This window comes from Nestor notabilis, unplaced genomic scaffold (assembly GCF_000696875.1).
Source record: "Nestor notabilis isolate BGI_N333 unplaced genomic scaffold, ASM69687v1 scaffold5302, whole genome shotgun sequence".
NCBI classification, from domain to species: domain Eukaryota; kingdom Metazoa; phylum Chordata; class Aves; order Psittaciformes; family Psittacidae; genus Nestor; species Nestor notabilis.
Window position 1 is genome coordinate 2,984 of NW_009918626.1, and position 15,506 is coordinate 18,489.

The following is a 15,506-nucleotide window of genomic DNA, read 5'->3' on the forward strand; positions in this document are numbered from 1 at the left end:
ACAGTTTATTGAACAAGCTAAAATTAAACAAGCTAAAATTCACTATAGTGAATAAGCACACTAAAGCAAACAAGCACACTATCGTGAAACTGGTATATATCTATATGTATGTATAGTAAATAAGCACAATAAAGCGAATCATATATACATACGTATAGCACAGAGCAATGCATCAAATCATTACTGTATAAAGAGAACAGAGATTAAAAAGAAATACATCACCAGTTACCACCTAATCATCATCCAGGCCCACACTTCAGGCTGGGAAGCCCTGTTGCAGCCAATACTAGGAGTCTCGGATAATTGGGAAAGTTCCTTCACGGTGCGTCCACTCATCGGATTTGGCTACAAGAGGGTCCTGCTTTTATACCCTTATTAAAACTACCAGCTTTATGCAAGCTCTGTGATTGTTTACTCGTGGGGCTGCGCAGTTTCTCATGGTCTCGTTGTCTGCGCTGAGAATGTTGGCCTGGCACCCCAGTGTGGCCAAGTAAGAAGATCATAGAACAACTGCACACCTATGTTTTCCTGCTTCTTTCTGATGGTTATGATGAACATAAACATATATACTTTACCGAATACACTTTGACTATGTTTTCATACTTTGATATGTGTCTCAGTCATGAGTGGGAATGAACTCTCAGCTAGGTTTCCATCCATTACAGGTATCTCATCTTACTACCGAGTGGGTGCTCGCTGCCATATATTTGTTTTCAAAATACATTTGTTTTCTTTGTAGGATAAAGCAGAGGCTGTAAATATGATTTACATTGTCTCTGTCCAGCAGTTGGAAAATGCTGTAGATAGTTGAAATGTTCAAAATTTTTACTAGAAGTGTGTGTAAAATACCATATTTGAATGTTTCTTTTCATGCTTCTCCTTTTACATACTGTTCTCCTTTGAGTTTGCACGCAACAGTGAGCACGTTAAGCTGTAGAACTTATCCTTAAAAATAAAAAATTGGGTTGCTGACTTGATGGAGGATCATTAGAATCATTATGTAGAAGTACTATATAGGGATTTGAGAATAATCAGGCTATTGAAATAACACAGTAATTCTTGAAATATATCTGAGGTGGAATTTGTAGCATCATACATTATCTTGAAAGGCAGTGAAGAAGTTCCTGAAAAATTGATTTGGGAGGAACTATCAAAAATATTATTATTTACATGTATTTAGTGAAATTAGGATTCCAGCTATTTAGAACTAACTCAAATCTTTATGTGTTTTTTCATATCTTCTGCTTCACTTCTGAAAACCTTAACTTTAATTTATCTGAAAACTGTTCAAATTAATGAATGTGTCCTTTAACATTTCATTAACTTTTGGTTTTACATAATAAAAGCAGAAATAAATCAAAAACTTGGAGGTCATAGATAAGAATTCAAATCATTTACATAAAACAGGCGTGATAATTACAATATTCAATGCTACCGTGACTAATGTCTTCATGATGTTATCTTGTTACAAAATTGCAAACAGCAGGCAGTTACAGTTTGCATTAGTTTCCTAAATGTTTTTTTTTTCATATTAAAATGTATTATTTATTTTTACCTAAAAGGCTTTGTCCCTTAAGCCAGTCCAAGAACTAAAACAATTTTAAGAGTTATCTGGGTTGGTGGTGTTACTGTGATGAGATCCCATATTCATATAAGGTAGTTTACGTTTCCTGGTATTTGAGATTTCAGTATATGGCATGATATGGCTAAACAAATCATGAAGTGTGACATTGATAACAAAAGGCTGCTTTATGCAGGAGATTTACAGCCTTTTATCCAGCTGAGTTTTGCAAGTTCCAGATAGTAAACCTAGTGCTGTTTCCCATTTGAGACTGTTCTCCAGGTGACATAGTTCAAAGTCAGTTTTTAACCATGTACTTCTGTAAATTTCACAGTATTGGATATCTATATTTCTTCTAACAAAGAGAAACTAGCGTAACATTTTTGTATTAAACTTTGAAACATTTTCCTGAATAATGAGAGTGTTTATGCCTCAGTGACATTTATTTTAAAGAGGATGTTGGAAAATGTGAGGGTGGAAATCCTGTCACTGAATATTTCTCTGATGGATTGGTGTCACATCTTCTTATCAATACAAATATAGTGTTGCTGTGGGCCTTCATTTAATTCCTTAGTCTGGTCTGAGAACTTGGTGATCAGGTTTTGGTCCAAGTACATATGGTAAAGTCTTTCAAAACATTGGAGGTAGCACAGGCTGAAGCCATGTACCCTCTGAGAGGTTCAGTGGGGCTGCTAGACAACTATCTTGTGGTGAGAAAGCCTTTGCTCTATAGGTACCCTTTTCTCTGAAATTTGCATGGAAATTGGCTCACAGCTGTAACCTAAGAGGAAATTTTAAAAAGGTTTTGAGCAGTGGAGATTATGTAATGACTGCTTGCTTGCAGAAGCTGACTGACATCTTTTCTTTCTCACTTAGCCTTCCAAACTCATCTGCTTTTTTTTCCACCAACTTAGAAAACAGTAAGTCTTTTAGGCAGCTGCAAGGCCTGAAACGGCTGTGCTGGTGGTGGATGTATGGTGGTTCCATGATGATCACTGGAGGCTGATGAGAGTAGGAAAGAAATTGGCTAATTCAGGAATCTTGTGTTGTGTCTGCTGTCACTCACTGGGGAGGTGGTCCCACTGCTGTTTCTCTCCCTCTCTGTGGGAGAGGAAAAAGAAAAGGTGAAGTTGGCTGCTGCTGAATTTATCTTCCAGGACAAAGGGGGAAGTTTATTGTCCTAGGTATATTTTACCATGATAGGTCTGATCATTTTAGACTGTCAAACAATAGCTACTGTCAGGCAGTCCAAGTTCATGTAGTAGTTTAGGATGAGAAATGATGCAGTTCCCGTGTGTGTTGTGTGTATATATATACCTAAGAGAGAATGACTATGAAGAATCATGGAAATAAAAGTCTTTTCATCTTTGGCAAAAAAAAACCCCAAACAAACAAAAAAACCCCCAAGCAAAGTTAAAGCTACATAGCACCACAGTTAATATTTTTATTTAAGGGTAAAGAGTCTTTACAATGGGGCTACTCCAGAATACCTGCTGTTGCACTTCAAGTATTATAACTTCACTCCAGTGTTTGCAATATTCTCTTTACTTACAGTAGGAAACAGTGTTTAATAGAACTAGTGTTCACAAGAATTGATGACTCCTCCTCCGTCTCCTCCGTCTCCTCCGTCTCCTCCGTCTCCTCCGTCTCCTCCGTCTCCTCCGTCTCCTCCTTCTCCTCCCTCTCCTCCTTCTCCTCCTTCTTTTCTTTTTATTTTCTCCTTCTCCTCCTTCTCCTCCTCCTCCTTCTCCTCCGTCTCCTCCGTCTCCTCCTTCTTTTCTTTTTATTTTTCTTCTTCTTTCGTCTAACTATTGCTTATCACAGTAAGTCAAGCATATATGCAATCACCAAACCCCCTTCAAAAGCAGGTAAGTCCCCTTGACTGGAATACGTCTAAGTATTACATTTTCTTCATTTTGGTGTTCTTTTATCTTTCTTTGTCCTTTACATTTTCATTCTTTCACAAATGCTTTGTACTGAAGTACTTGGCTGAAAGGCATTTTAGATAGAAAAGCTGGCAGTGTCTGACTTTTGAAGTTCCTGTGGGAGACTCTGTATGTTCCAGTGGGTATTTTGTCCCAGTTTTTTTATCTTTGAAGCAATCATTGGCATTTTTTTTTTCCTTGAGATCTTAACATTTTTATCTATGTCCTTGTGGTATTGGGTGTAAAATTGTGTCTTAAATACTTATAAAAAAATAAAAATACATGGGCAATTAGATTTTTAGAGCATTTTGAATTGTTCTAGGAAATGATACCTTCTTCCCCATTTTTGTATATAAATATGTATGATTTTGTCTGGTTAATATAGTTTGTATCTCTAATTTTATAATTTAATCTATAGCATCCCAACATGAGCTTTGGGGCCTGCTCCTTGTTTGGGGGGCCTTTTATTTCTTTGCCCCTTTTTATGTTCTTCCTACATCAACCAGAGGGGGGCTGCCTCTAACCCAGTGCCTGTTTAGGCTGTGGATGCCTGCCCTTGCAAAGTCATAAATAAGATGTTTAGCTTTTAGCAAAGTGTGCTGTTTCAATAGCTTTTCTGTGTCCCCTCATAGAGAGGGGATAGCAAGACAGAACTGGTGCAGTTAATCTTAGCCTGTTTGCTGTCTGTGCACACCATTTTAAGTTTGCAAGAAAACAAATGTTTTTTTTCAGAGCTCACATTTCAGAATTGATTTTGGAATAGAGTACTTGATAATTTTATTTATTACTATTTTTTTTAGCTGTAGGGGTGATAAAATTAGGTAGTAATCTGTCTGATATATTACATATTTATGTGATAAATTGCATTTATAAAGCACTTTTTACTGTCTTGCTTTCCTCCTGTCATGTGTTTTTTGTCAAGACTACTAACCTAATCCTAAATTATACTCGTGTAACAGCTCTTTTCCCATAGCCTTCCTTCAAAGCAGTGGCTTTCTCTCCCAACCTTTGAAACTCTCATCCCATATTACAATCTTCTGAGACTCCAAAGGGTATTTTGCATAGGACCAATGTTAGATTTGTGCTCTGATACTTAAGCATATGAACCCACTTGTTTTGCATGATTGAAATAAGCATTTAAAACAACCTTGAAAATTTTGGGGTAACGGATGTATCCAGCAGATTTATTTTTGTATGTGCTTTGACAGAATAATATTGGCTAGAATTGATTTTTATTTATCATTCTCATTTAGAATCAGTATCGTTTATAGCAAAAAAGGGTATGTGTAGACGGATTTTTAAAATATCTGTGTTTGTATCTGTGTTGCCTGTCTATATTTTACTGATAAAACTTTGAAAGGACCACTGTGCACAAATAATATGCAAATAAGCTGGTATCTGGGGATTCGTAAAGATATTCAGACATTCTGATTGCTTAGAAGTTATAGATAAACTAATGAGGAGGAGGGCACCGCTGAGCTTGTATTCAAAGTACAGTATACTGGTATTTTTACATACAGTAACGAAACTTGCCTGAAACTGTCTTTTGTGTTTTTCCCCATTGTTTGAACTGCAGCAGAGTTTTGTCTGATTTAGAGGTAGTTCTGAATATGTTGTAATTTGACATAATCTTTTCAGAGTTCTTCCTTTAAGAAAAATGACTGAGTTCTCTGCTCACAATGGGCGTATCAATGTCAAAGCTCAGCAATGTGTCAGGGTAATTCTTTCAGGCTCTACACAGATCGAAAAGATTATTGAAGAATGCACAGACATTTTTTTTGGTGCTAAGTCTGAAATAGAAGTGGCTAAATCCTCACTGGGTAGAAGTTATATAATTTGGTGATGCTATGCTGATTTATGCCTCTTGAGAGTTTGCCTGCAGCAGAAGCTGGAGGTGATGAGAAGAGATTGGATGAGAGAAAGACCATCCAGGAAAAATTCATCAAATTTGTCATTCTTGAAAGGACCATCATAACATATGGTAAGGCATATCATTTACCTCAGGCTCAGAGGAAAATGATTTCTGCTAGAAGAATATTAATTTTATTTCTTACAGGATCAGCTGACAGGGTAGGCTTTCTCCTGGCTGGTCTTCCCCTTCTGTTTTCTCTAAAGGGAAGGATGGAAGCTTGGAAATGTCTTATCTGTAGCAGACAAGCAAGTTGGCATTTTGCCATAATTTTCTGCTAGCAGAGAGGATAATGGTAATTATATGTCAAAATTTAACATTTCTCTTCTTTGAAAGAGAACTTTTTAATGCAAAATATTTAGAAAAGTCAGATCTATTCTGAAGCGGATGAGAAGCTAGGATTAGTGAACTGACAAAATTTTCTTAAGAAAAAGAATTTTTTTATTCCTCTTCAGGGACAAGGGAGAGGTGAAAAGTATCAAAGCAAGCTATGGGGTGTGCAATGTAACTAGGCTGCAATTTCATTATTGTGTAATATTTGAGAGATACCCACAGCAGCATTGCCTTTCCTGCTGTTCGTTCTGTAAAAATACTGGAAGCTCTTGCTTTGCTAAAGGATTCCAACATTTTTTATTAAATCTTTATTTGTTTGTTTATCAGGAAAATATATTTCTGTTGTGCTGTACAAACACATCCAAATTTCATCATCAGGATGGAAGGTGAAAATGTTTTTAGTAATCAGTTCTAGCATACCCTGTGGTTGCAAGTTAGGCCCTTAGTCAGCCATGCCCTTAGTCAGCCATGTCCTTAGTCAGTGAATAAAAGGAGAAGGCGTTTCCCAAGCCATAGCACATGTTACAGTACTGTTGAGATGCTTAAAAAAGTGGAAAGCTTTGCCTTCTTTAAAGTCAGAAAATGAAGACATGGTCATTTAAAATAGGACCTGTTTACCTTCTAGACACACATATAAAATTTATAATTTCAAATGATTTTACTTATAATTTTATGGAATACATGATTTATTTAAATATAGTTTTGCTAAGAAAATAAATCCACAATTGCAGACTTTTAGGACATTTTGCACTCTTTATATTCTGTATTTTTCCAAGAACATACACAAGGTCAAGGGAGGTGATTCTGCCCCTCTGCTCTGCTCTGGTGAGACCCTCACCTGGAGTACTGCACCCAGCTCTGGAGTCCTCAGAACAGGAAAGAAAGACATGGACCTGTTGGAGAGGGTCCAGACGAGGGCCACAAGGATGATCAGAGAGATGGAACACCTTTCCTGTAAGGAAATTGTGAGAGAATTGGGGTTGTTAAGCCTGGAGAAGGGGAGACTGCAGGGACACCTTACTGTGGCATTTCACTTCTTAAAAGGGGAGAGACTTTTTAGCAGGGCCTGTTGTGATAGGGTGAGGGTTAATGGTTTTAAACTAAAAGAGGGGAGGTTCAGGCTGGATGTGAGGAAGAAGTTTTTTACAGTGAGGGTGGCAAAATACTGGAGCAGGTTGCCCAGAGAGGGGGTGGATGCGCCATCTCTGGAGACATTCAAGGCCAGGCTGGATGTGTTTCTGGGCAACCAGATCTAGTTGAAGATGTCCCATCTCACTGCAGGGGGATTTGGACTTAGATGACCATTGAAGGTCCCTTCCAACCCAGACTATTCTATGATTCTGTAAACAACCATCTCTTATGTGTACTCTAAGTATAGAATTGCCTCTCAGCAGTCTGAGAAAAAGATGTCTGCCTTCTCCTACATTATCTTTTGGGAAATGGGATGCCAGGCATTTTGAAGTTGATTTTGAAGGTAAAATACTGGATAAAAATAGTTCTCTTTTCATTGTTTTAAAACTCTTTATTATACATTTATTCTAATTTGTTGGCAACGTGCAGTGATCTGGATCATCAGGGTTTGGCCTGAGATACAACTTGAGTTTTAATGCTAGGATACAACACTACTGACAGTGAGATATTTGGAAAGGCAGGTTTTGATACTGCAGAATTGGAACCAAGCAGTTCCTTTCAGGTTTTGACTACACAGCCGTGGTTCAGGTCTGCCTTTGCTTGTTTTGTGTTTTGTTTTATAAAGGTTTTGAGTTTCCTGTAACCACAGTTGTGGTTATCCACAGGTGACTTGATTAGACTTATGTAACGCCTGTTGAAATAATCACAAAAGGAGTCTTAGAACAGTACCTCATTAGTGAGAATGTAGTGAGTATGTACATAAAATACAACAAGATTTTAGTGAGCTAATAAATCTAAAATTATATTTTTCTAAATAGTTTTCCTTTTTGCCTAGAGAGGTGTATTTACACTTTATAACAAGAAAAACTTCAATAATTTCATGGGATAATTAAATAGGAGATACATAGATAGACTACAGAGAGGTAATAGAAACAGTCCTGTCATTAGGATTAAAGGGGAATGGGCTATCATTAATTACTTTTGAGCTTATTCCACTCAAGTACAAAGATACTTTTTAATCTGTGTTGATCTGAGCAATCAGATGAAATTTAAGAACTGATGAATTATTTTGCTTAAAAGAAATTGCTGAGCTATTTATATTGTTAATATCATTCTACCTATTGAGACAAAAGCTCAGTGTTTTCAGTACAGGAGAAACCAACTGTTACCAAGTTGTGGGTTTTTTTGTTTGTTTGTTTGTTTTTCTTTGATTCAGAGCGATAAACTTATTTCCAAGCATTGTTGAGCATGAGGGCAATCTCCTGATTTTCCTTAGGTCCTGCCCTTGGCACCGATTCTGCTGTACCTTAATTTTCTGCTTTTTTCTTCAATTGTTTGCATTTTCATGATCATCTCTAGTAGAAATACAGGAATGAAAGACATGCTCTTGCTCTTTAGTTTGATTTACTGCAGACCTTCAACTTCTTAGAGTGTAAAAACCCCCAAACATTAATGACAGCTTTGTATGGATTTGTGCTTGTTCCGGAATTTTTCTTTTACATTAATATTATTTCTTTTTCCTTGGTACCTCTATCTTGACACCTACACTGATGTCCCCTTGGTCTTTTGTTTGTGAAGCTAAACAAAGCAAATGTTTTCAGTTTCATCTCAAAATTGCCCTGACCATTGTAGAAACCTTTATCTCTTGCAGTTTAAATTCCTTTTCTAGGCATAGATGATCAGAATCAAGAATAACAGGGTTTTAATAGAGCTTCTTGTTACCGCATTAATGCTGATGTCTGTTTGCTAGAAATATCTTCCCTGATAATTTTAAAATTTCATTCCATTTCCATAGGGACATCATGTTGGTAGCCCATAATTACTTTGTGATCAGCTTTGTCCCCACAGTTTCATCCACTGTAATTTTCAACTGCTGAGCTCTCAATTCTTAGCAGAAACTTAATAATCAGTTCACATCTTTGCATTTTGCATTATTAAATTTTACCCCAATCTTATTCTTGTGGTCCTATAGGTCATCTATATCTTTCTGGTGATGTTTGGTTCTTCACATATGAACAGTGATTTCCAATATCAGAAATTATTGAACAAACCCAAACTGTGATTGTTGGTATCATTCATACTACTTATGCTGTGGTCATTAATAAAAATATGTAGTAAAATTGATCCTCCAAAATGGTGCCAAGGAATTTGTTGTTAAGTATTGTTCTTCCAGCTCTTTTGGTACAGCACTGCATCATCTCACCTTACTTTTACAATCTGTAATACCTTTCACTGATCTCAAGTGTTCTCTGTCACTAGCAAACATGACTTAATTAAAAAAAGTTCAGGGACTGAGCTTCTGTTGTTAGCTCAGTTATTGGTTAGGTCAGGTATTTTTGATATGAAGCTGATTCATAGTAGATTCAAAGTGACCATTATTTCACCATACGTAATCCACAGGAAGCCTGAATTTGCTTTTTTCTCTATTTTTTTTCTTCTTTTTTTCCTGTAGGGTGGGAAGTATAAAAGGAAATAAAAGCAAACTGTATTTGTGAGTAATACTTTTGTATGGTATGAAGTGGTATCTGTTGATATTCTGAAGGGAATGGATTTTCAGATTCTTGCTTTGAACATCTCTCAGAATAAATAACTATACTTTATAAAATAGTATTGTATTTATACCATCTCTGTTTTAACGTTGCTAATGAAATGTTAAAATTTTTGTTTTTGCAAAATAGTAAATGTATTGACATGAGGAAGGACATTGAATAACTTCTGGGAAAAGATTCCCCTAGCTGGGATAATATGCATGAAATATTATTGTAATAATACTACTGTATATTTCTGAGTGCATTTATAATCTGTACTGAGATCTGAACCTAACTCAGGAAAATAGTCTTCTGTCTTGTCTTCTGCTAGCTCTTGAGTTCTTTAAGTGTCCAGCTGGGCAGAGATTATGTATTCTTTTGTGAGCAGAAACTCCTTAAGTGGTATTTCTGACAGCTGTGGTTATAGCTCCTAGTTTTGTGTTTTTCACTCTTTGGGTAGAGATCATCATATAGTACAAGATTTGCACAGAGAGAGCCTGCATATTATTTATGAAAGGTGTCTTGGCAAAATACATTTTTTTACATGGTCACTTCTTACCATCTTGCTGGCCTTTATATTCTAGCTAGGTGGTTTGTGGGGACTTGGAAGTGGTTGCCAGCAACTTACAGATGTAAGACTGTACTCCCTTACATAGTTATAAGTAGCTACTGATCAGAATATAGTATTGCAGAACTGTGTGTCTGCATAGGAATAATTAATATTTAAAGCTTGTATATTATTATTGTTTGTAAAATCACCTTTGGAAATAAAAATATTAACTCGTTTGGTGCTGATGTAGGGAAAACTGTTTTCTCCTTTTACTGCTGAATCACTCTTTTCTACCTTTTGAAGGGCTTTTTGTCTCTTTGTGTGTATGCATTTATATCCTGTGCACATAGATTTGGCACTGTTTTCTAGGTTGAAAGTGAATTCATGAGTTTTTCTGGAAAAAAAACTTTGAAAGTGGCAGCTTTCAGAATGGACATTCACAATGTTCAAAGTGGCACCCTGACGCCACTATCAGCAGCAGTAAAAAGACAGTGTCAGGTAGTTGGATCTCAAGATTAACTTTCTGGAAAATATGAAAAGCAGCATCAAGTCTGGCTTGATCTGGCTCCCTACTGCACTTCAAAACTTCCTAGACTAGCCTCTGCTGGGCTGCTGGACATGTCACTGGAGACCCTCTATGAATGCGTGGCTGAGTTCCTTTTCCCCGCAGATGAAGCAGTTGCACACTGTATAAAGTGAATCAATTAAAAATTGATAGCAGGCAGTTTCTATCTCCAAGAGAAAATCTGTGATATTCATGGACGAGACCAGTTTGCTTTTATCAGTGCCATAATGTGAATGACTATAAGCCAAATTTGATTGTTACTCAAAAGACCAGTTACTACCACTATATGATAATAATGTTAAACTAGCAGAATAGGATCTGGGTGAATTAATTTAGAACCATTTACTTCTAGATTCAGCTTCTGCTTATATTTCAAAGTAATGAAGGACATCCAGAATCATTTGAATAACATACAAGCTGTAGTTATATTGGGAAGACTTTTTCCTCCAAGTTTTGTCTGTAAAATTTGACCAGTAGCAATATATTTCAATATGTGTTCAGGGGATGTTCCTCTGTGTTTAAGGATATGGACTGAGTGCCTCAATAGGACTTTCTCACTGTGTGATCACCAGTAACTTTTCTGTGGGTCTGGAATGCAGAGGAATTATTAAATGATAACTTTTTCCACTTTGTTGGTTGGACTGTTTCATCTTAGTTCTGTGAAGTGAATTTTTTGTTTGCGTAAGTTTGTTGCTATAGTGATAGCAACAATAAACATAAATAGTGATTTATAATAATAAATTTAATTTTCATCAAGTATGTGTTTTAATAAAAAAATCTGGTTATTACTTTTAGTCTTAATAATTTAAAAATTACTAAGGAGAATACTGTACATTTGTTAGCTTGAAAGGTCTCTTGTATCAGAAAAAACCCATGCATGATTGTTTTGTTTGATATCAAAACACATTTTTGCTGTCATAATACTGGCACATTCTCAAGGCATGCTGTTTTCTGGCTGCTAGCAGGGAGTAATGGAAACAATGCAGTGATCATGCAATTTATTTGAAAAGAAACACTAAAAATTCTTAGGCAAGCAGTGTTTTTAATTTAGGATTCATAAGGCTGCATAAAATAGCTGGTTTAGTACCACAAAGGTATTTGAATGCTGTGTTGCCTCTGAATTGTTTATAATTTCTTTCTGGTAATTTTCCTTTGGATGAGGTTGTGATGCTGCTTCTGAATAGTGATAGTGCTTGTTGAGGAGTGGTCATGCAAGCAAAATGTGATAACCTCGATATGTCACTTCATCTGCCGTTTTTCTTTTGTTAATGCAAAGCTGGTTGCATAATATCTAATTTCTCCTTTAGCTGACCACAGATGAAAACAAAATCTATAATGGCAGTGCTAGATTTTATAAAAAACACAAGTGAGGAGTTGAAGGATGTGGCTTGTTCTGTTTGGATGATGCAGGATTGCTTTAAGCAGTAAGCTTACTGTTTTCAGATGGCATTAGCAGCATCAGTGATATAGCTGTGTCAGCCTCCTTGACTACTGGATGTCTGTAATCGCACGGAGAGAACTATATTTAAGATCTGATATCTTGAGGGTAATGACTCCAGCATTTACTGATGGACAGAATGGCTGTTAATGCTTTCTTCACTAGCCCTGAAGATTTTGAAAGATAGATGGGTCTGTGATGTACTTCTGTAAGACAGGAAATGCAATTTCTGGGGGTCTCTGGAAATAGAAAGGTCATGCAGCTTGGAACCGGTGAGACATTACAGCCTCTAAGTCATCAGGTATGACCTCATAGTTTATTCTAATATTTTTAACTCAAGGGTTTGTTTTACAGTTTTAGGTCGTTTACAATCTCTTTGTCTGTGTAATTGTTTCATGTTGGATTTGCTATAGGATTTGTGGGATAGACTGTTTACATAAGCAGAGCAATGTATATCTTGGAAATCTAATGTGTTGTTAATTGATATTTGAACAATGTAAGGTTATTCCATATATATTTTCAACCTGGTTTTATTGTGAATATTATTTCTTTTAACTAATTCAGGGTAAAAGGTTATACCTTTGCTGTAAAGTAAAATTACAAGATTGTATTGCATTTTTACTTTGCTTTATCTTTACATGACACACGAAGCTATTGTGAATGTGTGTGTTTGTCATATGAAATGCAGTATTAGGCAACTGTTTACCTACAGTGGCAGGTTATTTAAAACAACGTATCACATTGTGTAACAGGACTGAGCTATTCTGCAGGCACAGATCTTGCTTCATTTTTTTTATTTTGCAGTAGTAGGATTTTTTTTTCTTCATTTCAAATCAGCTTAAAAATAGCTCGCTGAACATGACAGTGAAAGTTTGGCAAGATAATGCTCCTCCTTTTAATTATTACACTTAGTGACACAAACTAATAGTAATGGGTTGTAAATGAGAAGGTGAATAACTTAAATATTTAGAATGTTGTTTAAAACCAAATTATTTTACTTAAGCATGTCTCATCCTTTTTGTTTTTAGCTGTTGCCAACTTTATTGCAAGGCTGATACAAAAGTATCTGCTAATGTACTGTGGGATTGGTAGGACAGTCGGAGTACATAAAACCCCAAGTAATGTGGGTATTTTACATAGGAAGATAGTGGCCTAATTTCATGTATGGAGCACAAAATGTAATTGGAGATACTGTTATAACTTCAGGTGTTATAAATGCTAGATAATAGCCACTGTTTCCCTTGAATACATCATAAAGCAGTTATGTTTAAATTTGTAGAAGTTTATTTTAAAACAGTGATATTCAGCTCCATCTTAAGAAATTCTAGATGTATTTGCAGAACATTTCCATGGCAACGTGTTTGGCCATGTGTTTTAAAAGCTTCACTGAAGCCTGAAAGTAGTGTGCAATTTTTGTGTCACTTGCTTTACCCTTGTAGAACAACAATTTTCACATATAACTGGACTGCAGATTGGGAGGGATGAGTGATAATTCCTGACCCCAAAGCACAGGATTAAGTGATCAAGATTTAGAAATATTTTCATATTCATATTTACATATTCACAATGTAAACATGTGAAACATGGATTTGATTTTGCATTTAAAACTGTATTCTTGTTTCAACCCCATTTAATAACATTCTGCTGGAAATATATGTGTGTGGGAGATCACAGAAGACCAAACTTAAGAATGTGCAGCAAATTGCCTCAGTAAAAATGGCTGTCTTTTAATTTTTAATTAAAAACATGTTTGTAAAAAAATGTTGTATTACTTTTATTAGCCATAATTTATAGTTTCCCAGTCTACTTATCCAGCTTACGTTCGTATTAATAATGGAGAAAGACTGCCCTGCTCTTAAGCTTGATTAGGTTTGGAATGATTTAACTATACCTTTCACTTGCTACAAGATCTTTTTAATCTGTTAGAATTTATTTTCAGTGTTTTAATGTATTAGTCACAATGAGTACATTCTGTTTCTTGGCATTGGAATGAAATTCCTGAAAGTATTGGTTTCATGGTATTTTGGTGCTTTGCAGGGTATTTATGGACTTTTTATTAGGACGAACTCTCCCCCCAGCTTCTTTGTTTTCTTTATTCAAGTATAATTTAAAATCTTGACTTACATGCATTTTGAAGTTGTTTCTGAACTCTCCCTTGCTCATTTAAAATAATTAGATCTCTGTGGAATTTTGCGTAAGTGGAAGCTATAGCAGTATGTCATGTGCTTATCCTGGGCTCAGTTTCTTCATTTATATTAATTCTACAAACTGTGTTCTGTGCGTAATTTTGAAATGTATCATTGATACTAATCTCCAGACTGTGCAATAAACATCCATTGTGGCCTGCTTAGGATAGAAACTCTGTTTGCAGAGGAAAATAAGTTGGTGAAGAATGCTTACTTGAGGAAGTGTGTGTTTAGATCATTCCATTTTGGCACAATAATTTTACTGACTATTGCAAGTGAATTTGAATATGTTTTTTCACTCAAAGGAGTCAGTTCCATTATAGGTCCTTCTTAATTTTAATGGACTAAAGAATATTACCCCAAAGGAATGTATTAAGGAAGTGAAGCTCTTTTCTAAAAGAAGGAGTTGCAGCAAGAGAGAGATTTACACGAGAGCAGGGAATTAGACTTGAGAGATCTGAAAACTTAAAATTACAAACTATTTGGCTTGCTTAAGAACATGCCATTCTCCCCCTCCCCCCAAAAAAAGACAGATTTGCTGATATTTGTTCATATTGCACAAATTGGAAGTAATTGAGTCCAGTGGCAGTGTGTTGGTATCAACAAGAAGGGTTTCTTTTATTTCTCTATACCGTGTCTTCTAACCAAGTTGATTGTAACTGTCAGTGTTTGGAGAATGCTATGTAAAGAAGGATTGCCTTAACTAAAGTATTCTTTCACTATGACTGCATAATGAATACACATCCATGAGTATGTGTTTCCCTGTATTTAAACATTCCAATTTACAGAACTTGATTATAAAGGTCTTAAAAGAAACAGAGCTATGTATGGATGTTTAGGAACAGAGTTAACTAGTGAGTTGGGCAAGAAGCCCAATATCTGTGTCATTTACTAATTCTAAATGTGAATGCTCACACTGATGTCAATACTCAGTTGTGTAGTGGTTTTACTTATTATTGATCGGTGTTCCGATTCCACATTGCTGACTTTTTTCCTGTGTTACTATGCCAGTTTTTAAGGAAACGGCAATACTATGACTATTAGGAGATCATGGCCAAACATTCACAACTAGCAAAACAACACAAGAAGTAAAAGTACCTTCAGAGTGAGTTGAAAGAATTCAATTCCTTTTGTCCTGCGTTAGCCTCCCTCCCAAGAGATGATCCCATTCTCTGGTCAAATTCTCTTTGTTTAGTACTTTAATTCATATACCAAGTCATTTTGCCTCATAACCTGAATTATGGAAGGCTTAGAATCAGCATGTCAGGAAACTCCAAAACATAAAGTAACATAGCATAAATATGTAATAGTGAACAGTAAGGTCACAAAATACATAGCTAAGTGACTAGTGTTCCAAGAATGCTCTATTCCATTTAGTGT

The 15,506-nt window shown here is 35.9% G+C and overlaps 1 protein-coding gene across 1 annotated transcript in view; it reads left to right on the forward strand.

Moving 5' to 3' along the window:
* The first annotated feature begins 11,944 nt into the window (after window positions 1–11,944).
* The window catches only part of SLC4A10 (solute carrier family 4, sodium bicarbonate transporter, member 10), a 117,933-nt gene continuing 114,371 nt past the window's right edge, over window positions 11,945–15,506 (forward strand). Inside the window, exon 1 of the mRNA XM_010009798.1 lies at window positions 11,945–12,241. Coding sequence (XP_010008100.1) covers window positions 12,161–12,241 — 81 coding nt within the window. The 5' untranslated portion in view covers window positions 11,945–12,160. The remainder of the gene's footprint in view (window positions 12,242–15,506) is intronic.